The sequence below is a fragment of the Salmo salar genome, chromosome ssa19, assembly GCF_905237065.1.
Source record: "Salmo salar chromosome ssa19, Ssal_v3.1, whole genome shotgun sequence".
Lineage (NCBI taxonomy): Eukaryota > Metazoa > Chordata > Actinopteri > Salmoniformes > Salmonidae > Salmo > Salmo salar.
In genome coordinates, this window is record NC_059460.1 from 25,349,560 (window position 1) to 25,371,172 (window position 21,613).

General features: G+C 38.2%; 1 protein-coding gene across 1 annotated transcript in view; it reads right to left on the reverse strand.

The window, feature by feature from the left end:
• Window positions 1-21,102, reverse strand: part of LOC106578593 (coagulation factor XIII A chain-like) — a 31,801-nt gene extending 10,699 nt beyond the window's left edge. Inside the window, exons 1-7 of the mRNA XM_045702159.1 lie at window positions 21,039-21,102; window positions 18,293-18,478; window positions 14,602-14,784; window positions 12,207-12,455; window positions 9,554-9,666; window positions 9,299-9,406; window positions 8,355-8,526 (exon numbers count right to left, since the gene is read on the reverse strand). Of these exons, the coding sequence (XP_045558115.1) occupies window positions 8,355-8,526; window positions 9,299-9,406; window positions 9,554-9,666; window positions 12,207-12,455; window positions 14,602-14,784; window positions 18,293-18,446 (979 nt within the window). The 5' untranslated portion in view covers window positions 18,447-18,478; window positions 21,039-21,102. The remainder of the gene's footprint in view (window positions 1-8,354; window positions 8,527-9,298; window positions 9,407-9,553; window positions 9,667-12,206; window positions 12,456-14,601; window positions 14,785-18,292; window positions 18,479-21,038) is intronic.
• Window positions 21,103-21,613: the final 511 nt, after the last annotated feature.

Sequence of the window (21,613 nt, forward strand, 5' to 3'; positions counted from 1 at the left end):
GCCTTGCACACTCAGCATCTAGCTGATCTAGGGTGTAATATGTTTTTCCCTGTTTTGTTCTGTTTCCTTCAGTTTAAGAAATGTTTTTCAACAGAATCGCCGGAATGAATACACCTCTTATCACACGCAAACAGTTCACTTTCATAGCAGCCACATAAAAACAGCATGATCACTTTGCTTGTTGTATACAGTTGAAGTTGGAAGTTTACATACACTTAGGTTGGAGTCATTAAAACTCGTTTTGCAACCACTCCACAAATTTATTTTTAACAAACTATAGTTTTGGCAAGTCGGTGAGGACATTTACTTTGTGCACGACACAAGCAATTTTTCCAACAATTGTTTACACACAGATTATTTCACTTATAATTCACTGTATCACAATTCCAGTGGGTCAGAAGTGTACATACACTAAGTTGATTGTGCCTTTAAACAGCTTGGAAAATTCCAGAAAATGATGTCATGGCTTTAGAAGCTTCTGATAGGCTAATTGACATATTTTGAGTCAACTGGAGGTGTATCTGTGGATGTAGACAAAGATCGTACTTTTTGGAGAAATGTCCTCTGGTCTGATGAAACAAAAATAGAACTGTTTGGCCATAATGACCATCGTTATGTTTGGATGAAAAAGGGGGAGGCTTGCAAGCCGAAGAATACCATCCCAACCGTGAAGCACGGGGGTGGCAGCATCATGTTGTGGGGGTGCTTTGCTGCAGGAGGGACTGGTGCACTTCACAAAATAGATGGCTTCACGAGGAAGAAAAATTATCTGGATATATTGAAGCAATATCTCAAGACATCAGTCAGGAAGTTAAAGCTAGGTCACAAATGGGTATTCCAAATGGACAATGACCCCAAGCATACTTCCAAAGTTGTGGCAAAATGGCTTAAGGACAACAAAGTCAAGGTATTGGAGTGGCCATCACAAAGCCCTGACCTCAATCCTTTAGAAAATTTGTGGGCAGAACTGAAAAAGCGTGTGCGAGCAAGGAGGCCTACAAACCTGACTCAGTTTCACCAGCTCTGTCAGGAGGAAGGGCCAAAATTCACCCAACTTATTGTGGGAAGCTTGTGGATGACTAACCAAAACATTTTACCCAAGTTAAACAATTTAAAGGCAATGCTACCAAATACTAATTGAGTGCATTTTAACTTCTGACCCACTGGAAATGTGATGGAAAGAAAGAAAAGCTGAAATTAAATCATTCTCTCTACTATTATTCTGACATTTCACATTCTTAAAATAAAGTGGTGATCCTAACTGACCTTATACAAGGAATTTTTACTAGGATTAAATGTCAGGAATTGTGAAAAACTGAGTTTAAATGTATTTGGCTAAGGTGTATGTAAACTTCCGACTTCAACCGTATATCATTTTTTCTCGTAACTATCTACACGCTCTCCTCCTCTCACCTTTTCCCTTCCCTTGTGGACCCCGGTGCACAACACATCAGCTGTCTGTGACCAGGCGAAAAAACCTTTCCAAGCCAAACTAAATCACAATCGCTAACTGCTACACACAGCCGGCATACTGTAGTTGTCACGTCATAGTCAACCTGAACTAATAGAACTAACACATTAGTAAACCTGATACAATCATGCAGTACAGTGTACAGTCAGAAAGCAGTTTAGCAGTTACACCAGCGGGCTCCGATGGCAATAAATTAATTAAACCAAAAGAGTTCCATTGATGAAGTGTGTACAACCCTCTCAAAAAACTAAGCAGAGCTCATGCCTTTGATGCAACTTTTTTCAAATCATTATTAGAGGCGCATCATGCAGCCTTATATGTATTAAAAGTCAAAACATATAGCCTATCATTTGTATCACAACTAAAGTTGCATGAATAACTAAATGAAGCAACTAGAAGTATCTGTTTCTTTGTTAAGTGCTCAACAAAGAATAGCAGCATGTGCGCACTCCCTCAAATCTTTTGGAGAAAATACCCTTTCTGTTATATTCATCTATGTGCCTTTAGAAACCATAAAATTCAATACTCATCTTTAAAACAAAAGCAATTTAGGTCAAAATAATGAAATAGAGGGACAGATAAATAGCAATAAAAACTTTCCCATAGAGGCCCAGGAAAACCCCAGGGCTGGACGGCATACCAAACCTTTTTTTGATGTACCGTACTCAGAGGACCGTTTATTAGCATGTTTTCATCACTCCTATGAAACTGGTAAATTATCAGATACTCAACAAGAAGGTCTGATTTCATTATTACTGAGGCAGAACCCAAGTGGTAAATATATAAAGATCCAGTCCATTAAAAAAATTGGAGGACCCTTACACTAATGAAAAATACTAGCAAAATGCGAAGCGCACTGAATATTTCTTTTTAATGCTGGATATTATTCATCCTAATCAGACAGCTTTTTTACATGGATGATACATTGGAGATAATATAACACAAGTACCGGAAACAATAGAACACTATGAAAAATCTGGGAAACCAGGCCTGGTATTCATAGCTGACTTTGAAAAGGCTTTTGATAAAGTATGACCGGAATTTATATATAAATGCCTGGAATATTTCAATTTTGGAGAATCTCTTATACAATGGGTTAAAGTTATGAATTGTAACCCTAGCTGTAAAATTTGAAATAATGTCTACTTCTCAGAAAGTATTAAAGCGTCAAATGGAATAAAACAAGATTGTCCACTATCGGCATATCTATTTGTTATGGCCATCGAAATGTTAGCTATTAAAATCAGATATAACAATAATATCAAGGGGCTAGATATCCAGGGCTTAAAAACGAAGATGTCATTGTACGCTGATTCTCATAGAGGATCTAGATAATTTTCCTAACCTCTCTGGATTACAATAAAATTATGATTAGTGTACTATATTACTTATTGGATCACAAAAATGTTTTACTTTTACATTACTGTGTAGTTTACCAATACATCTTAATGGAAAGTTAGCAGAAATAGATAAGATCTTTCTACCATGGAAAGAAAAATACCTGTCTATTTGTGGAAAAATCACCCCGATTAACTCTTTCGTCATATGCTAGTTTACCTATTTGCTTATGGCCTTGCCTTCACCCAGTGACTTGTTATTTTAATTATATGGCAAGCCAGACAAAATTAAAAAGGCCTATTTATAAACTCAGCAAAAGAAGAAACGTCCTCTCACTGTCAACTGCGTTTATTTTCAGAAAAATTAACATATGTAAATATTTGTATGAATATAACAAGATTCAACAACAGAGACATAAACTGAACATGTTCCACAGACGTGTGACTAGCAGAAATTGAATAATGTGTCCCTGAACAAAGGGGGGTCAAAATCAAAAGTAACATTCAGTATCTGGTGTGGCCACCAGCTGCATTAAGTACTGCAGTGCATCTCCTCCTCATGGACTGCACCAGATTTTACAGTTCTGGCTGTGAGATATTACCCCACTCTTCCACCAAGGCACCTGCAAGTTCCCAGACATTTCTGGGGGGAATGGCCTTAGCCCTCACCCTCCAATCCAATAGATCCCAGATGTGCTCAATGGGATTGAGATCCGGGCTCTTCGCTGGCCATGGCAGAACACTGACATTCCTGTCTTGCAGGAAATCACACAAAGAACGAGCAATATGGCTGGTGGCATTGTCATGCTGGAGGGTCATGTCAGGATTAGCCTGCAGGAAGGGTACCACATGAGGGAGGAGGATGTCTTCCCTGTAACGCACAGCATTGAGATTGCCTGCAATGACAACAATCTCAGTTCGAAGACGCTGTGACCCTCCACCTCCAAATCGATCCCGCTCCAGAGTACAGGCCTCGGTGTAACGCTCATTACTTCGACGATAAACGCGAATCCGACCATCACCCCTGGTGAGACAAAACCGCGACTCGTCAGTGAAGAGCACTTTTTGCCAGTCCTGTCTGGTCCAGCGACGGTGAGTTTGTGCTCATAGGCGACGTTGTTGCCGGTGATGTCTGGTGAGGACCTGCCTTACAACAGGCCTACAAGCCCTCAGTCCAGCCTCTCTCAGCCTATTGCGGACAGTCTGAGCACTGATGGAGGGATTGTGCATTTTGAAAAAAATTCGTGCCCATTTTAAACGGCCTACTACTCAAACTCAGAAGCTAGGATATGCATATAATTACTACTTGTGGATAGAAAACACCCTAAAGTTTTAAAAACTGTTTGAATGGTGTCTGTGAGTATAACAGAACTCATATGGCAGTCAAAACCCCGAGACAGATCGAAACAGGAAGTGGAATTCTGAATTGCGAACTCAACTTCATCACGTTGCCTATTAATCACACCGTGAGCTATGGTTCATTGAGCACTTCCTATTGCTTCCACTAGATGTCCCCAGTGTTTACAAAGTGGTTTGAGTCTCCTACTGTTAAAACGGAATGAATGAGACGCTGTTGAAATTGGTCACATGAGGAGGGCCATCACCATTATGACGCTGGCGGCCCTGGCTTCCCTCCCCTTTCGAAACGTTTTGAAAGACAATGCAATCATCCTCCTTGAATCTTATTGGCTCTCTTGTTGAAAAAGGCCCTGAAGATTTATGTTATACAACATTTGACATGTTTGAACGAACCTAAATGGAAAAAAAAATGCATTTTCTCGAAATAGCTGTCCCGCGGCCGATGGAGCATTTGGATCAGCCTTCAGATGTGCTAACAAGAACAAGCTCTTGGAACATAAAGGAGTAATTTTTTCTAACGAAAATAAATTTGTTGTGGACCTGGGATTCCTGGAAGTGCTTTCTGATGAAGACAACCAAAGGTAAGGGATTATTGACAATAGTATACAAGACTAGATGTGATATGCGATTGTTCCAAGATGGCGCTGACCTGTAACGTCAGCCTATTTTTCAGAGTATCGCATCCCCTTTCATCGCAAAGTATGATTACCCAGTAAAGTTATTTTTAAATCTGGCATTACAGGTGCTTTCAAGAGATATTCATCTATAAATCTTAGAATGACAATATTACATTTTATCCTGTTAGGGCTAGGGGGCAGCATTGACACGGCTGGATAAAAAACATACCCGATTTAATCTGGTTACCACTCCTACCCAGTAACTAGAATATGCATATACTTATTACATATGGATAGAAAACACCCTAAATTTTCTAAAACTGTTTGAATTGTGTCTGTGAGTATAACAGAACTCAAATGGCAGGTCAAAACCTGAGAGATTCCTTTACAGGAAGTGGCCTGTCTGACCATTTGTTGAACTTCTTTTCCATCTCTATCATTTACTAAGGATCTCTGCTCTAACGTGACACTTCCCACGTCGTCCATAGGCGCTCAGAGCCCGGGAAAAAACAGAATGTCGTCATTCCAGCCCCAGGCTGAAACACATTATCGCCTTTCTCAAGTGGCCGATCAAGAGACACTAGCTTATGCGCGTGACCCCGACCGCCCCCGCCTTTGGGATTTTTTCCTCTGTTTGCCGAAAAGGAGATTCCCTGTCGGAATATTATCGCTTTTCTACGAGAAAAATGTCGTAAAAATTGATTTTAAACAGCGGTTGACATGCTTCGAAGTACGGTAATGGAATACTTAGAATTTTATTGTCACGAATTGCGCCATGCGCGCGACACTTCTTTACCATTTCGGATAGTGTCTGGAACGCACGAACAAAACGCCGCTATTCGGATATAACGATGGATTATTTTGGACCAAACCAACATTTGTTATTGAAGTAGCAGTCCTGGGTGTGTATTCTGACGAAGACAACAAAAGGTAATGAAATTTTATAATAGTAAATATGATTATGGTGAGTGCTAAACTTGCCGGGTGTCTAAATAGCGAGCCCGTGATGCCTGGGCTATGTACTTAGAATATTGCAAAATGTGCTTTCACCAAAAAGCTATTTTAAAATCGGACATATCGAGTGCATAGAGGAGGTCTGTATCTATAATTCTTAAAATAATTGTTATGCTTTTTGTGAACGTTTATCGTGAGTAATTTAGTAAAATGTTAGCGAATTCCCCGGAAGTTTGCGGGGGTATGCTAGTTCTGAACGTCACATGCTAATGTAAAAAGCTGGTTTTTGATATAAATATGAACTTGATTGAACAAAACATGCATGTATTGTATAACATAATGTCCTAGGGTTGTCATCTGATGAAGATCATCAAAGGTGAGTGCTGCATTTAGCTGTCTTCTGGGTTTTGGTGACATTATATGCTGGCTTGAAAAATGGGGGTCTGATTATTTCTGGCTTGGTACTCTGCTGACATAATCTAATGTTTTGCTTTCGTTGTAAAGCCTTTTTGAAATCGGACAGTGTGGTTAGATTAACGAGAGTCTTGTCTTTAAATGGCTGTAAAATAGTCATATGTTTGAGAAATTGAAGTAATAGGATTTTTAAGGTTTTGAAAATCGCGCCACAGGATAGCAGTGGCTGTTACGTAGGTGGGACGAATTCGTCCCGCCTAGCCTAGAGAGGTTAAAAATGTTTTCGAATAGTAATTTAGTAAATTGTAGCGCTGTTTCATCGGATGCATTTGAGGGAAAATAGTTAGTCAACGTTACGCACCGATGTAAAATGCTGTTTTTATATATAAATATGAACTTTATCGAACAAAAGAATGCATGTATTGTGTAACATGATGTCCTAGGTGTGTCATCTGATGAAGATTGTCAAAGGTTAGTGCGCATTTAGCTGTTTTTTGGTTATTTGTGATGCATGTGGTTGGTCAGAAAATGGCTATGTGGCTACTTTTACGATATACTCCTCTAACATAATCTAATGTTTTGCTTTTGCTGTAAAGCCTTTTTGAAATCGGACAACGTGGTTCGATTCAGCAGAGGTGTATCTATAAAACGATATAATTTGGAAAAAAATTGAGAAAAAAAAAATTATTACATTTTGTTATGCTAATGGCGATATGATTTTTCGCTGGATGTCCGTCCCGAGGCCGCACAGGGGTTAAAGACCTGAATTGGTTAAAGAAAATTGTGATAATTAAAAATGTATATCAATTTAATTTAGAACTGTGCCATATAGATCGCAAAATCGTTGAAAAGAGATTTGATATACCGATTCCATGGCACATGGATTATGAACTGATACACAAAACAATGCTGGATTCTAAACTTTCTATTTAAAGTTTAGTTTTTCTATTTAAATTACTATACAAATTCTTGCAACCAATAGAATGTTATACTGTATATATGGGGGATACAACCATCCCAGATCTGCATATTTTGCTGCAAAGATACAGAATAATTAGGTAATTTGTTTTGGTACTGTTCATGTTTACCTTGTTTTTGGTCGCAGATTCAGGAATGGCTGAAGAATTATTGCTAAATCTGTAAATATAACTGCTGGGTGATTTAGAAAGCCATAGTCAATCCATCAATAATACTCTTAGCAAAAATGTTTTTTTTAAATTTACAATCTGTAGAAACTACAAGAATAGAAAGGTTCAGAACTTTTGTGAAACATCACAGCACAGTTGAAAAATATTTGGCAATTAGAAATCAAAACTGGATGGTCTTCAGAAATAGATGGGAGGGTTACTGAAGGTTGGGATTAAAAACAAACAAAAGATAACTATTTTAAAATATACTGTCTCCGTAAAATTTATATATATGTCACGGTTGTCGAAAGGAGAAGCAGACCAAAGTGCAGCGTGTGTGTCGGTCCACATTTTATTTACCCCGTGAAACTATGCAGTACATATAAATAAACTGAATGACAAAAGCAACAAACCCTGACGCAGAGGTGAAACATACACTGACTCAAATATAATCTTCCACAAACCCAGGTGGAAAAAAAAAACTACTTAAGTATGATCTCCAATTGGAGACAACGAGGACCAGCTGCCTCTAACTGGAGATCATCGAAAACCAACCAACATAGAAATACAAAACTAGAACCTAAAATAGAAATAGAAAACATAGAAGAAGAAAAAACCTGTCACACCCTGACCTACTCTACCATAGAAAATAACATCTTTCTATGGTCAGGACGTGACAATGTATAAGCTGGAAGTAGAAGCCTAAGTGTTGTTGTCCATTAGTTTACTCCAATTAGGGGAGGGTGGTAGGGTTAAGGGAAAATTATAAAGGAAAATATATTTTAAAAGATATATATTGGAGATTGGAAATGATGCAGACAATTATATTTACGGAAGCCACAATCCATCTGCAATATTAAAGCTGATCTACCCACTAAAAATGTTTAATAAAAAAGGCGACCTTTTCTCAGTTGAAAACTGCAGTTTATAACTGGATGGGCCTGTTTTCTATTGCCCATCAATCCCTCAGTGCAAATCACAGGTAAATTGGAAGGCACATGACCTATTTTGTGGGGTGGGCATAATAAAGTTGACTGAATTTGAAAATGAAAAGGGAATTTGATCAGGCACTCACAGGTGTTGAGCGTCCCGGCATAGACCCAGCACTGGGCGTAGCTGACGGGGCCTTTGCTGGCGTACTGGAGCAGGATCTGGTCACTGCCAATCCAGAAGGTTGGTGCAGTGCCATTGGAGAAGTCCTCGCTCCAGTTGCCCACCAAGACTCCGCGGTCATCCTGGGAGTTCATCTGGTTCCACAAAGAATGGAAAAATATATAGACAAAAAACCACAAAGAGATTAGTGCACCAGGCATAAGGCTAGGTTAGTTTGAAATGAAATGTTCAGAGTAAGTTGATAAAAGTGTTTAATTAAGGCCAGGTACCAGGGTAATTTTTTCCTTTATTCATATCACAATCAACTTTTACCAGTTGAATGTAGACACAAATATCCACTTATTTTGTGCACTTTTTTCTGAAATATTATATAAAAATAATCTAGTGAGGCAATATCTCATTCAATATGTACTGTATATGTGTAAGGACCGACGCTGGAGATTAGAAGCAGGTACGGGGAGTTGAACATTTAATAAGGAACAGACATCAAACAGGACAGAGACAACGTCAGAACCAGGTATGCAAAGGCAAACGAACATTAATCCTGAAGTGGGGAACAGACAGATATAGAGGAGATAATGACACAGGTGATTGAGTCTAGGTGAGTCCAATAATCACTGATGCGCGTGACAGGGGGGAGGCAGGTGTGCGTAATGATGATGGCAGGAGTGTGTAATGCTGGGGAGCCTGGCGCCTTCGAGCGCCAGGGAGGGGGAGCTGGAGCAGGCGTGACAATATATATAGTATCTACTGCAAATCACATTCTGTGGATGTAGACTGAAGTTCAGGTTAAATGCTTGGTATGTCTTGTGGTTGTGAAAAGCACTTGGCTCTTCTTAGTGCTTATACTAGGGTTCATTTTGGAAATTGTGTAGTGTGCTTATGTTATCTGCAAATATCACTCACCATTGCAGAGCCTATCCTGCAGACGTTGGCAGCATCGCCTCTGTTTACTAGAGGCATGTGTGAGTCATCCAAGATTTGGAAACAGATATCAAGAATCCCTTCCACAAACTACAAGAGAGAAATATAGCCTTCAGCCTCAAAAAAGGAACAATAATGACACAATTGTAAATGTGTGTGTAGAGTATACAGTATATTAAGGTATTTGATAAGTGTGTGTGCGTGCATGGGGCATGTGTGTGTAGTCTTTTAATGTACCTGACCATAATACCATTGCCTTCCACCACCTGATTCCTCCTGGTATATGCAGCCATTTTCATTCATCACATACTCCTGCCTGTCTTCCTCATTGGGCATGTACACTTCATCATCTAAAGAAATCAGAAATAAATTGCAGCCTCATTACCAGAATCTGGTCATCTGTTACTTTAGATGTGACTTGTAAGAATTGTAAGGATGAGAATTGGATGTTCTTCATTGATTACTAATGCCTGACCTGTGTCTATAAATTCATTTGTGTCAGGTGAACTAATTTTGACCGTGGTCGCATGTCCTGGAAGGAAGTCACGTCCTATTGAGCTCCGTATGCTGTCTGGTGTCCAAGTCTTAGCGTTCACACAGCTGATGTTCCACTATCTGAAGCCTCCTAATGGCACATTACATTGGTGGCAGCTGTGTTTTTGAGTGTTTTTAACGTCTGTGGAACCTGTCTTTTGCTTTGTGGACGTGATGGGAATGGGGCTTCTCCCGCCATTCTGGACGGTTTCAAGCGGTGGATTCTACAACTTGGATGCGACAACAATTCTAACTACTTGGCTGCATGGAGGCACGCTCGAGTGGGAGAACTCTGCTCTCCGACCGGCTGGTTATCCATATGGGATGGATGGAGCTGATTGGGAGAACTATGCTACCGGCTACTGTTTGTGTGAGTGACTTTTGAATGAATGTGAAACCGAAGGAGGCCTTGGTGATGCGTTTCCCATATGACTGTAGACCGCGCCTGATCCTCGTGGATTTTGATGGTTTGGTGAAGAAAAAAAATTAAAAGAGTAAATATTGACTGAATGTTAATTTACACTGGTGTATCGACTATTGACATTTTGTATTTTGTCAATATAATTTTGCATTTAACTGTGGAGCTTTAACAAAAGAAAAGTAACTCCATGTTTTTCTTTTGGTAATCAAAACATGCTTTTCATGTAGGCTACAGTATCTCATGACTGTCAGATTTTATCATGAATCAATGAATGAAACATTGAATTGTTCCCCAAATGTTTTGTTCCTAAACAAGTATAGTGTATTTTTTTTCAATTTATGAAACAACATTTCTCAGTGGGAGTGGGACGAATGTTAGGATGAGAATTTATGTTTATCATTTAATGCTTGTGTCCAAGCCTTAGCTTTTATATACAGTAGCCGATGTAACACTCTCCGAATCCTCCAAACGGCAGTCCCATAGCTGTCTGACACTTATTTAGTCAGTGTTCATTTTAATGATGTCCCTTACAGAAAAACCAACATGAATTACACTTGATAACATGTGTTTCTCATGTGATTGCATGTGATCTTATGTTAAGTTAATGTGATAACTTGTGGTCACATGTAAAAGCAACATGTGATGACAAACTACATATATGAAAACATTATATCATGATATATATATGTATATATATGAATGAAATAAATGTAACAACATGGTGATGCAAATTTCAACATGCGAAAATGCTAATTTTATTTTCAAGTGAAAGTTGTTTACATGTAAGAAATGCAATTCCACATGTGAGAGTTAGAATCTTCAATTCAGGTGACGTGAAATGTTTTTATTTTCCACACGTGAAAAAGCGGTGTTAATGTGAACTCTAGGTGGTGCAGTGTTTTCATTTTCAATTTCACATATGGTGTCTTTTTTTTTACATGTGAAAATTTCAGCTCAACATGTGACATTTTTTTTTCCTCACGTGAAAAATGTGATTTCACACGTAAAATATAATAGGGCAATGAAACGATATGGGGGTTTCATGTTACGATGTTCAGCTAAAATAAATACTTTTTACACTAATCAATGATAATATGATTCCATTTGACATGATCACTTAGTACTGACTTTTCAATATGACCCCACCTGGGATTTCAACTCACAACCAATGGATTTGGGGTACGCTGATCAATCTGCTGCGCTGCAAAGTCTTTACTGTAGCGTTCCTCTACACTTTCATTACCTATAATACATCTCTGATTACATATTCTCTGATTATTGATGATGTGAGGGGTTTTCTGTGTAGTTGTCTTATGTTGGTGGGGCATATTATTATTGTAAATATATTTTATCTTGAGTGTATATTTAACAAAAGTGAGATTTCATTTACTTAAGTCCAAATTGTTGGAATACAGGTTAAATCAGCCATTGACACAGACGTGGTGGCGTAGCAGGAATATTAGAATGCCTTCAACTAAGAGGTTGCGAGTTCATATCCCAGGTGAGGATATGTTGAATAATAATTACCGTATAAACATACACAATGTAATCATATATGTGAAAGTGTCAATTATTTACATGGTATGTTAAAAGCACTGTTTGTGTATTCATCCTAATGACACATTTCTGTTTGCAGAGGCATCACCTGTGAAATCTCGTGTAAAATATTAACTTGAAAATTTGAATCCACATGTGAAAGGTTATGGGATCACGTAAAAATCCACATGTGAAACTTCATGTGAAATATCATCACGTTAAGTGTTCCAAAAACACAATTTCACATGATTTAACATTGAATGTCACAAGTTAATTCATGTGATTTTCCACATGTGAAATCATTAGTTTTTCCCCATAAGGGGTGTATAATGCATATGTTTTATCTTATCTTAAGCAGTCCTCAGAAGACAAACAAAAATCCACAAAGATTCCACTCACTGGACGCCCAGGCGTTGAACAGCAGGTAGAAGTCTGTTCCAGAGTCCTTTTGTGTCCTTGAGATTCCAATGTCACTGATGACCGCCACGTTCGTGTAGTACTTTCCGATGATGGCATCCGCAGAAGGGGTGATGCCCACCACGCACTCATCCCCTTGTTCCTGTATCATGCGGCCGGTCCAATTCCCAGTTTGTGAGCCGTCAAAGGCGACGATGATCTTTGTGCCATTGAACACGTTGGTATCAATACCTGAGGGAGACGGTGACATGACAGGGGAACATCAACACATGTAGACACTCATGTTTCCAATGGTACTAGCTTAGTATTCAATATGACGTTATGTGGTAACAATCAATATTTTCTGGTACATTCTACAAATAATTAACCTCAGTTGGTAACAAATGGTACCAAGTAGCTACTGTTTAAATGAGTATTGAAGAAACAAAGCATGTAAATCATAAGTTATTACTGTGCAATTACTGTGTTACCATGACATTTATTTTATAAATACCTGGTAATTTTCTGTACTGTAAAATAAAGTGCTACCAAAAAAACTGTTGCGTTAACAACACATCAACCAACACAAGTCAAGGTCTGCTCAATATCACAACATTACAGAAGATACTTTTGGCGGGAGTCTGTGCAGCGCGACTGCAATAAAGGTGATATGGAATGCAACAAACCATCAGTAGTGGAAAAAGTACTCAATTGTCATACTTGGGTAAAAATAAATGCTTTACATCAAATTCCTTCCATTAAACAAACTAGAAGTCAGGATTTTCTAGTTAAAAAAAAATCTATGGACAACTAGGGGCACACCTCCAGCTCTCACACATCATGTACAAATGCAGTATTTGTGTTTAGTGAGTCCATCAGATTCGAGGCAGTAGGGATGACAACAAGTTACATTGATAGGTGTGTGAAATTGACCATATTTCTGTCCCGCCTGAGCATTCGAAATGTAACGAGTAATTTTGGCTGTCAGGGAAAATATATGGAGTAAAAAGTACTTATTTTCTTTAGGAATGTAGTGGAGTAAAAGTAAAAAGATGTCAAAAACATAAATAGTAAAGAACCGCTACTCGAAAAAAAAAGTACTTAAGTAGTACTTCAAAGTATTTTTTACTTAGTTACTTTACACGACTGCAAACCATTAACTGCAGATGGATTACTGGGGTACTAGTAGTACGCTGTTGTAGCTGCACATATTTCAATTCACATACTGTATCTTCAGAACACTTTCATAATTTCAACAAGGATGATGCATGTCCATTTGCACCATTATTTTAGAAGTGCCTCACAATTACCACGCAACCACTCTCTCAAATACAATAGATGTAGGCTAAAGGATATTTTGTGTAATATTGTGCTCTCTGCTTAGTTTTTTTATGCCCTATTCTCAAAACCTTTTGAACACAGTAAACTAAGAATTTCACAGCAGATGTAAGAGGATAACACCACATTCGGGGAGATAAAAAATATATTGAGCATAAAAGCCTTTTCAAGGCATAAGTGAAAGGTAAGTCGTTTGAAGATTTAAAAAAATGGTGTCATACTTCTTAAGCAGTAATTTTGCTGTCGTTCTCTTTTTGTTTGTACTTAGTTGACATATTGCAGTTTTGTAGCTGAAACTAAAGGGCCTAGGGCTCGATACAATCCGTATCGCGGATGATCCGTGGTATAATATGATTTAAATTTAAAGGCAATGTTCCTGCATTTGTGTAGACTGCATTCACAGTATACGTTGCCATCTCAATCAGAAATTACCATTAAATTTCAATCACGCTATACCGCGGAACTTCCGCAATATGGACTGAATCGAGCACATAGAGCGGCAACTCTTTTGATCAATTCCCCTGTGAGTATGATGTAAGCATTCAGTATAATGTGTGAAAGAGACCCTGGACACATCCCTATTCTACACCCTTCTTCCGAAGTGTGCACTTGCACACTCTCTTTCATGGATTCAACAATAGCGGAAACTCCCTAAATCCATGATGGGAAGTGTGCAAGTGCAAGTGCACACTTGGGGAGAAGTCTGGAGAATCGGGAGGCACCCCAAGGTTACTATCAACAGATGTTACAGCTGTTTAGATGGGAATATGTCAATAATCTGTTTTTCTTTCAACTTGGCACTTTTATTAATTAGTGTTTCTGATTGGCTACAGAGGCTAAACACAGATGACAGAGAGGAGACATGGAGAGGAAGAATTTTAGTATTGAGATGCAACTTCGCCTCTATCACACCAACCCCTCCCATTAAAACTATTACCAAATGGTGAATACTGTTTTTCATATATCACCGTAAGTGAAGTCAAGCAATGCATGTAATTTCATTTTATCCAGCTAAAAGGAATTTACAGTACATTGGTGGAAATATGTAAAATCTTCTTACCAATGTAAAACTCAATCTGGAATTTGTCACTGGGATTTACGGGCTGGTTGAACTGGAGGGTCATCTGAAACTCTTGAGCCCTACGGACGATGAGAATGTTGTTTTTGCCTTCGTACAAGTGACAGTGGTGGTCGCTCTTGTTCTCATTTTGCATCATGTCCACTCTCACACATTCCAGGGTGGCTGCAAATAAGGAGATTACAAGCTAAATAATGATGTTTAAATAACCAGGTAACAAATGTTAAATTTTTTGGATTAAATTTGTTGGGTAAAAAGGGTGCTTTTCAGGGTGTCAGGTCTGAGTGTGAAGTCAAAATGGGACCACCTCGGCCGAGCAGAGTTGGCACACCACAAACCTGTGGGCCTATACAGCAAATTCTCCAGTGGTAAAAAAAGAAGAAATTAACACTGAGTGTTCAATCAAAACTGAAACAGTTGAGTCTGTGGACGTATAGACACCAGAACAGTGTTAAATTAATACACTGCTTAGTGTAAAGCCTTATTCAAACATTTTCCAGACAGCCTTGCTTTTCACGTAAATTGTAGATTTAACACCCATGACTGTATTTGTTAGTGACAGAGACATGATTGTTGCATCCATCCAATTTATGTCCTACACGTAGAAGAAAGGGTTCTAAAAGGGTTCTTTGCGGAGGGATAGGGTTCTACCAAGACCCTTTAACATCCTAAGAAAAGTTTTTGGAAGGAAGGGTTCTTTGGAAGGCCAGAAGGATTCTACATTGAACCATATATGATATTAACCAGCATGCTCATTTGCAGGAATATTTTCAAAATTGTTTGTTTTACTATAAAGTGTTATTGCATACACGTTGATTGGCTGATACATTTTATGCTACACAAAAATAAATTACATACAGTTTTCTAAACTAATCCAATCTGGTAGTAATTGGATGTATTTCACCCGTTACTGAGATGGTTGTTCCAGTTTAGGTGATTGAGGAAGACGGTATTAGGAAGAACCTTTACATGATAAAATGGTTATTGGTAGAACCCTTCATAGAGGGTTCAAGGTAGAACCATCTACGGGGGGTTCTTTGAAGTTCTAGATAGAACCCTCTACAACGTATTCAATCCAGCACAAAAAAGGGTCACCCGATGGGGACAAATCGAAGAACCCTGTATGGTTCTACTTAGCACCTTTTTGAGGGCTTAGTTTTACCCTAATAAAGCTATTGATGTTACGTTTGATACCGAAGCTCAGAGGCAAGTGTCAAAATCGCTAAGCAGTTTACTTCGAAGCAGTGTGCCGTCTGTCACTTTATCAGAAGCATATGATTAATGAAGTCCACAGCTTTGTTTTGTCGAACAACCACCTGATTGGTTTGGTATTAGTTTCGGTAGAAGACAAAAAGACTACCTTGCGCAAACGCTATGGCAGCATTTCCCAAACTCGGTCCTAGGGACCTCAAGGGGTGCACGTTTTGGTTTTTGCCTCAGCACCACACATGATTCAAATAATCAAAGCATGATGATGATGATGATTCATTATTTGAATCAGCTGGGTAGTGCTAAGGCAAATAACTAAACGTGCACCCCTTGGGCTCCCTAGGACTGAGTTTGGGAAGTCATCAATAATTTCCCAGCATCCTCTATTGCAGGTAGATTTTTTTTTATTGTTTGTTTTAATATCTACATTTGTGCATGTTCATTGATTAATTGATTAATCTTATGCTAAAGATAAATAGCATACAGTTTTCTAAACTAATCATAACGATTAATTTGATTTTCTTTGCACTCGTTACAGAAATGTTTGTTGCAGTTTAAATGTTTTAGGCAGCCTCCACACAATGTTCCTAAATCTGGCACTCATTCTAAATGTAGGTTGTAGGTGAATAAAAAGATCTAACTGTTGCTTATACATCACTTTGCTAGCCAGCATAATGTGACTTTCAGGAAGGGTTGCAAAATTCTGGTAACTTTCCCAAAACTCCCAGGTTTTCCAGAAACCCTGGTTGGAAGTTTCCTGGAAACAGAAAATCCCAAATCCTTCAAAAACTAATTTTGAAAACCTACTTGCAGGCCTGGTGTGGCCTGAGGTATGGACTGGGATACAATAATGCAGTTTTAACTAAAGGTGGTACAAAGGATGACTTTACAGTGTACCACTACAGCGACAAGTGTTTGTACCCCTTTAGGAACAAATCTAAATCTGAAACTCATGGTTTACAGTAGTGATGGGGAAACAAAGCTTCTTGAAGCATTGAGGCTTTCCAGCCAATTGTGTCAAAAATACGTTCATTACTAGATGCTTTCATCAACACAGTGTAGGCTAGTGGCGCAGTAGCGCATGCTCACTGTAGCCATGTCAGGTGGTTGTTCGACAAAACAAAGCTTCAGACGTCATTGATCACATTTTTCTGCTAAAATGATACAGGCATCGGCAAACTGCTTCTAAGGTAACTGTTTTGCGATTTCGACGCATGCTCCGGAGCGCCAGTATCAAACGTAACATCACTAGTTTACTGGCCATATCAGATATGCAAGTCACATTATGCTAATTTATAAGGTTATGTGTAATTCCTACTGGAATTCAGACAGTGTGTGGTTATCCAACTCTTCAAATGTGTATCATCTGCAACCAGTATTCAGAATGACATGAAGAATTGACAAGACATTTTTAAAAGACTACCTAAACCATCTAAAATGGAACAACCATTTCAGTAATGGGTGCAATAATTCCAAGTAACATATTGGATTACTTTAGAAAATGTTTGTAATTTATATTTCAGTAGCATAAGATTAATGAATTAATCAATCAATCATGCACAAACATAGATTCTGAAACAAACAATTAAAAATGTCTACCTGCAATAGAGCATGCTGGCAAATATGATAATGATGTGCATGGTTATGAGTTTCGGGGCCCTGTATTAGGATTAAACTAGGCGCTCAAAATAAAGCCTTTTGAAATACATAATGGTATTGTATTGCTTATATATATATATATATATATATAGTTATCGTAAAATATTTGCTTAGGATCTCACTTGGTGGATGAATGCAACAACCATCTATCTGTCACTAAACATCTATCTGCCTCCCGAGTGGTGCTGCATCTCAGTGCTAGAGGCATCACTACAGACCCTGGTTTGATTCCAGGCTGTATCACAACTGGCCATGATTGGGAATCCCATAGGGCGGCGCACAATTGGCCCAGCGTCGTCCAGGTTAGGGTTGGGTGGGAGTAGGCTGTCATTGTAAATAAGAATTTGTTCTTAACTGACTTGCCTAGTTAAATAAAGGTTAAATAAAAAATTAAAAATGCTGTCATGGGTGGTAACTCTACAGTTTACTCGGAAGGCAAGGCACTCTGGGAAATATTTGAATAAGACTTTACACTAAGCAGTTTCTTAATTTAACACTTTTCGGTGTCAGTATGGATCCACAGACTCTGGTATCAGTGTTGATTTAACACTCTTAGTGTTAATTACTCTTTTTTTTAACACTGAAGAATTTGCTGTGTAATGTGTGTTGATCTCATTTATCATAGTTTGCCAAGGACTGGGGTAAGAAATGGTGATGCACATTTTTTTGTGTATGATGAATTACTTACTTACTGACTACAGAGAATGAACCTAGTTCTCTCTCTTTTTTTTCTCTCTCGCACACTTGCACACACGCACGCACACACAAACACATACTCCCAACACTTATTCTATTTATCTTGTACCATCACTGGAGGGGCCATGGGGAATTTCCACAGCCTCCCCAAAGTGCTCAAACTTGGGAAGTTGGTGGTCATCTTGCTCAGCATTGGAGCTACAGATGGGGCTTTTCAGGCGCCCAAGGAACTTGGACCCGGAACAGTGTGCAGAGGAAGACATGTTGAAAGCAGGGGTCAACCGTTTTCGCTGTTCTGTAGATAAAAAAAAGTGGTCAAGGAGATATGTACTGTATTTACAAGCAGAAAATGCTTGTATCTATGATAACTGCATAACATATTGCAACCAGGGCCGCACCCAGGACCTCTGAAATGTTTTCGAAATTAACAAATCGAAAATCAGTCGGGATCTCAACTACAAATCAAATCGAATTTTATTCGTCCCATGCTTCGTAAACAACAGGTGTAGACTAACAGTGAAGTGCTTACTCACAGGAACTTTACTGTTGAGAGTTAGAATAGCAGAATTCACAAGGTGCAATTTCAAAACTTGGTAGTGCATCAATTAACCCATGTCAGTTAAAATGTTTTAGATTGGTATATTAGTCTACTGCTAGGTAAATTTGTAGTTATCCTGGCCAAATTACCGACCAGGCTGTGCCCAGAGTACCTGACCTCTAGGGGGCCCCCATTGATTGTGTTAGTCACTCTCATATTTAGATATCATATTAACATGGCATAAGTCATGGAAAAAACAATATATATATATACACAAGAATTTGTCAAAACACATTGAAATATTTCAGGATGGACAATAATCTGGAACCACTGGTACAAGCACATCAATATTCATGAGCTAACATGATACATCACTGATTTGATTGTTATCAACAGCTAGGTTTCCATCCAATTGGTAACAGATTTTCATAGGAATATTCTAAAATCCGCATAAAATCCATATGCGCAATTTCCCACATGGTATATTTCCATCAAATTGACGTGTTGCAGATAAAAGACTTAGCATGCTGATGTAGTGTACAAAAAAAAATTACTTGAGGGCTTAAATTCCCATTTATCACATTTTCAACTCTACTGTTGGTTTTGTCATGAAAAATGTTGCCTTATATAGCAAATGTGCCCACTCTGGCCTTGGCACGTGTGTTCTAGTCAACAGCTTGTAGATACAGTGCGGGTAAAGCCTACATGATGAGATTATTATGGACACAACAGCAAGATCATAATTTATTTCATCTGTAGCCTAATAAACTGTAAATTTTCACAAGTTGTAGTGGGAGGACAGTCCCCCCCCCTAAAATTAAGACCACCAACTTATTTCGGTGTCAGATGTCACCATATTATTTACTCAACACCTTCCCTGGCTGCAACTGCTCTTGCTCAATAACAACAACATGTTTTTGAGATATTTCAACAGAATGATTTTGTGGTAAGTTGATCAAATTGTTAAAAAATAAAAATTAAGTTCTATATATATTCCAATGAAGTTAGATCTATAATTTAGAGAGAAAAATGTTGATAATTGTTGAGTAAAGTAGTGATATGTTGGATGAGCGTGTTGTGGGCAACTCACAAAAATGGCAACATTTTTCAAGACTATTTAGTCCTCTGGTGAGTACTATCATCAAAACAAATGAATCCTATTTTTTTAACAGGCTAAGGGCGATTTATCTATTTGACAATTGTTCCATACAACTCAAATAATGTTTTTCCTCATTTACCATGGTACATTTACTGTGGTAATTTACCCCACATGTCATTTCCAAGTTATCTAATCCATTAATTACAGTTTGTCTTTAAAAAGTACAGTAGTTTCTTATTAAGACGGGGGAAATATGCCTGCACTTTAAACATTTGAAATGTGTAACTAAATCAAGTAATAGTGATGAGTTATATAATCTACAATTTTTCTCAAATGAAAATATAGGCTAATAAAGTTATTTCAAATGGAACACATATATTATTTTGCCATTTAAGATGAAATGTTTGAATAAAGTATAGTCCTACTACTCCTATATTCTTATAATAAGTATTTGACGTTCATCAGCCTTACGGTTTTCGATGCTTCTGATAGGTTGATATTTCATTGGAGGCGGGAATAGAGAGCATAGACAAGGAACGTTGCAGCTGTCTGGTATCAACGTAAGATCAGCTAAATCACTGGTTTATTCATGTGGGTTTTTCGTTGCAATCAAGTTTATTTTAGCATGCAGGTGCACGTAATCTTCTGATACTGTAGTATCGGTTTAAGAAAACCAGCACTTAACATAGTGTGAACGGAACATGTGAAGTTCCGTGTCTTCGTTCCAATCCAGCCTGCAGTGATACTGATTTTAATGTTATTATTGCCAGCCAGAGAGGCATAGGCTCAGTATTCAGGAAATAAATAAATGTGCTTTAACTGTTTGCTATATTTATTAAACATTGTTAGATCGTTAAAAAAGGCTTAATCATTTATAAGCTCTTTATGAATCCTTTATACATCCTTTGTAACATAAAACTTTATGTAAAGTGTTAAGGAACTGTTAAGGAAATGGAGAGCTTGAACACAGCATGTCAATATCGTGAATGGCAAATATTGATATATCCAGCCATGCATCTTTGGTCGCAAATTAGATTTACAAGCACATTTCAGTCACAAAATAGGGCCCGTTTCCCTGACAACGAATAAGCATAGTCCTTGACTAAAAAGCATGCTTAATGGGGAATTTCCTTTGACATATATTTTTGTCCAGAACTAGACTTAATCTGTGTCCAGGAAACCGACCCACAAAATATTAAGAAGAGAATTCCTACTCACCTTCAAAATCTCAGGTAGAGATGCAGTTGGAGGAAGAGTCACGCCAACAGATGTCAAGTGAATGTCGCCCATGTGTTTATATAGACCATAGAGTTCCCCTTCCAAAACCTGCCCCTGTCAGTGCCCACTCTCATCCTGTGTCATTTAGGGGAAGTCAAAGAAAAAAGTTGCTGACAGGAGATTTTTGAGATGAGGTTGTTCTAACCTTAATGAAAACTGTTTTGAAATCATAATGCTGTCTTTCATAAGATTTTTTTCACTTAAAATATACATTATTTATCAATAGTACTGGAGGTCACAAAGGACATGAATTGAACTGAATAAACCTTATTAGGTTACACTTTATTTGGATAGTCCCATCAAGATGATCTACAGATCCTCAAACTACCAAATGCAACTGATATACAACAGCTTGCTCCAGTTATGGCTAGGTTTAGGGTTAGAGATAGCAGGGTTAAGGTTAGGGTTAGTGGATAGTTAGTTGAAATATTGACAATTAGTTGAACACCTACTAAACATCTACAAACCATCTATTTGGCACTATTGAAATAAAGTGTTACCAATTATTAAGCTCT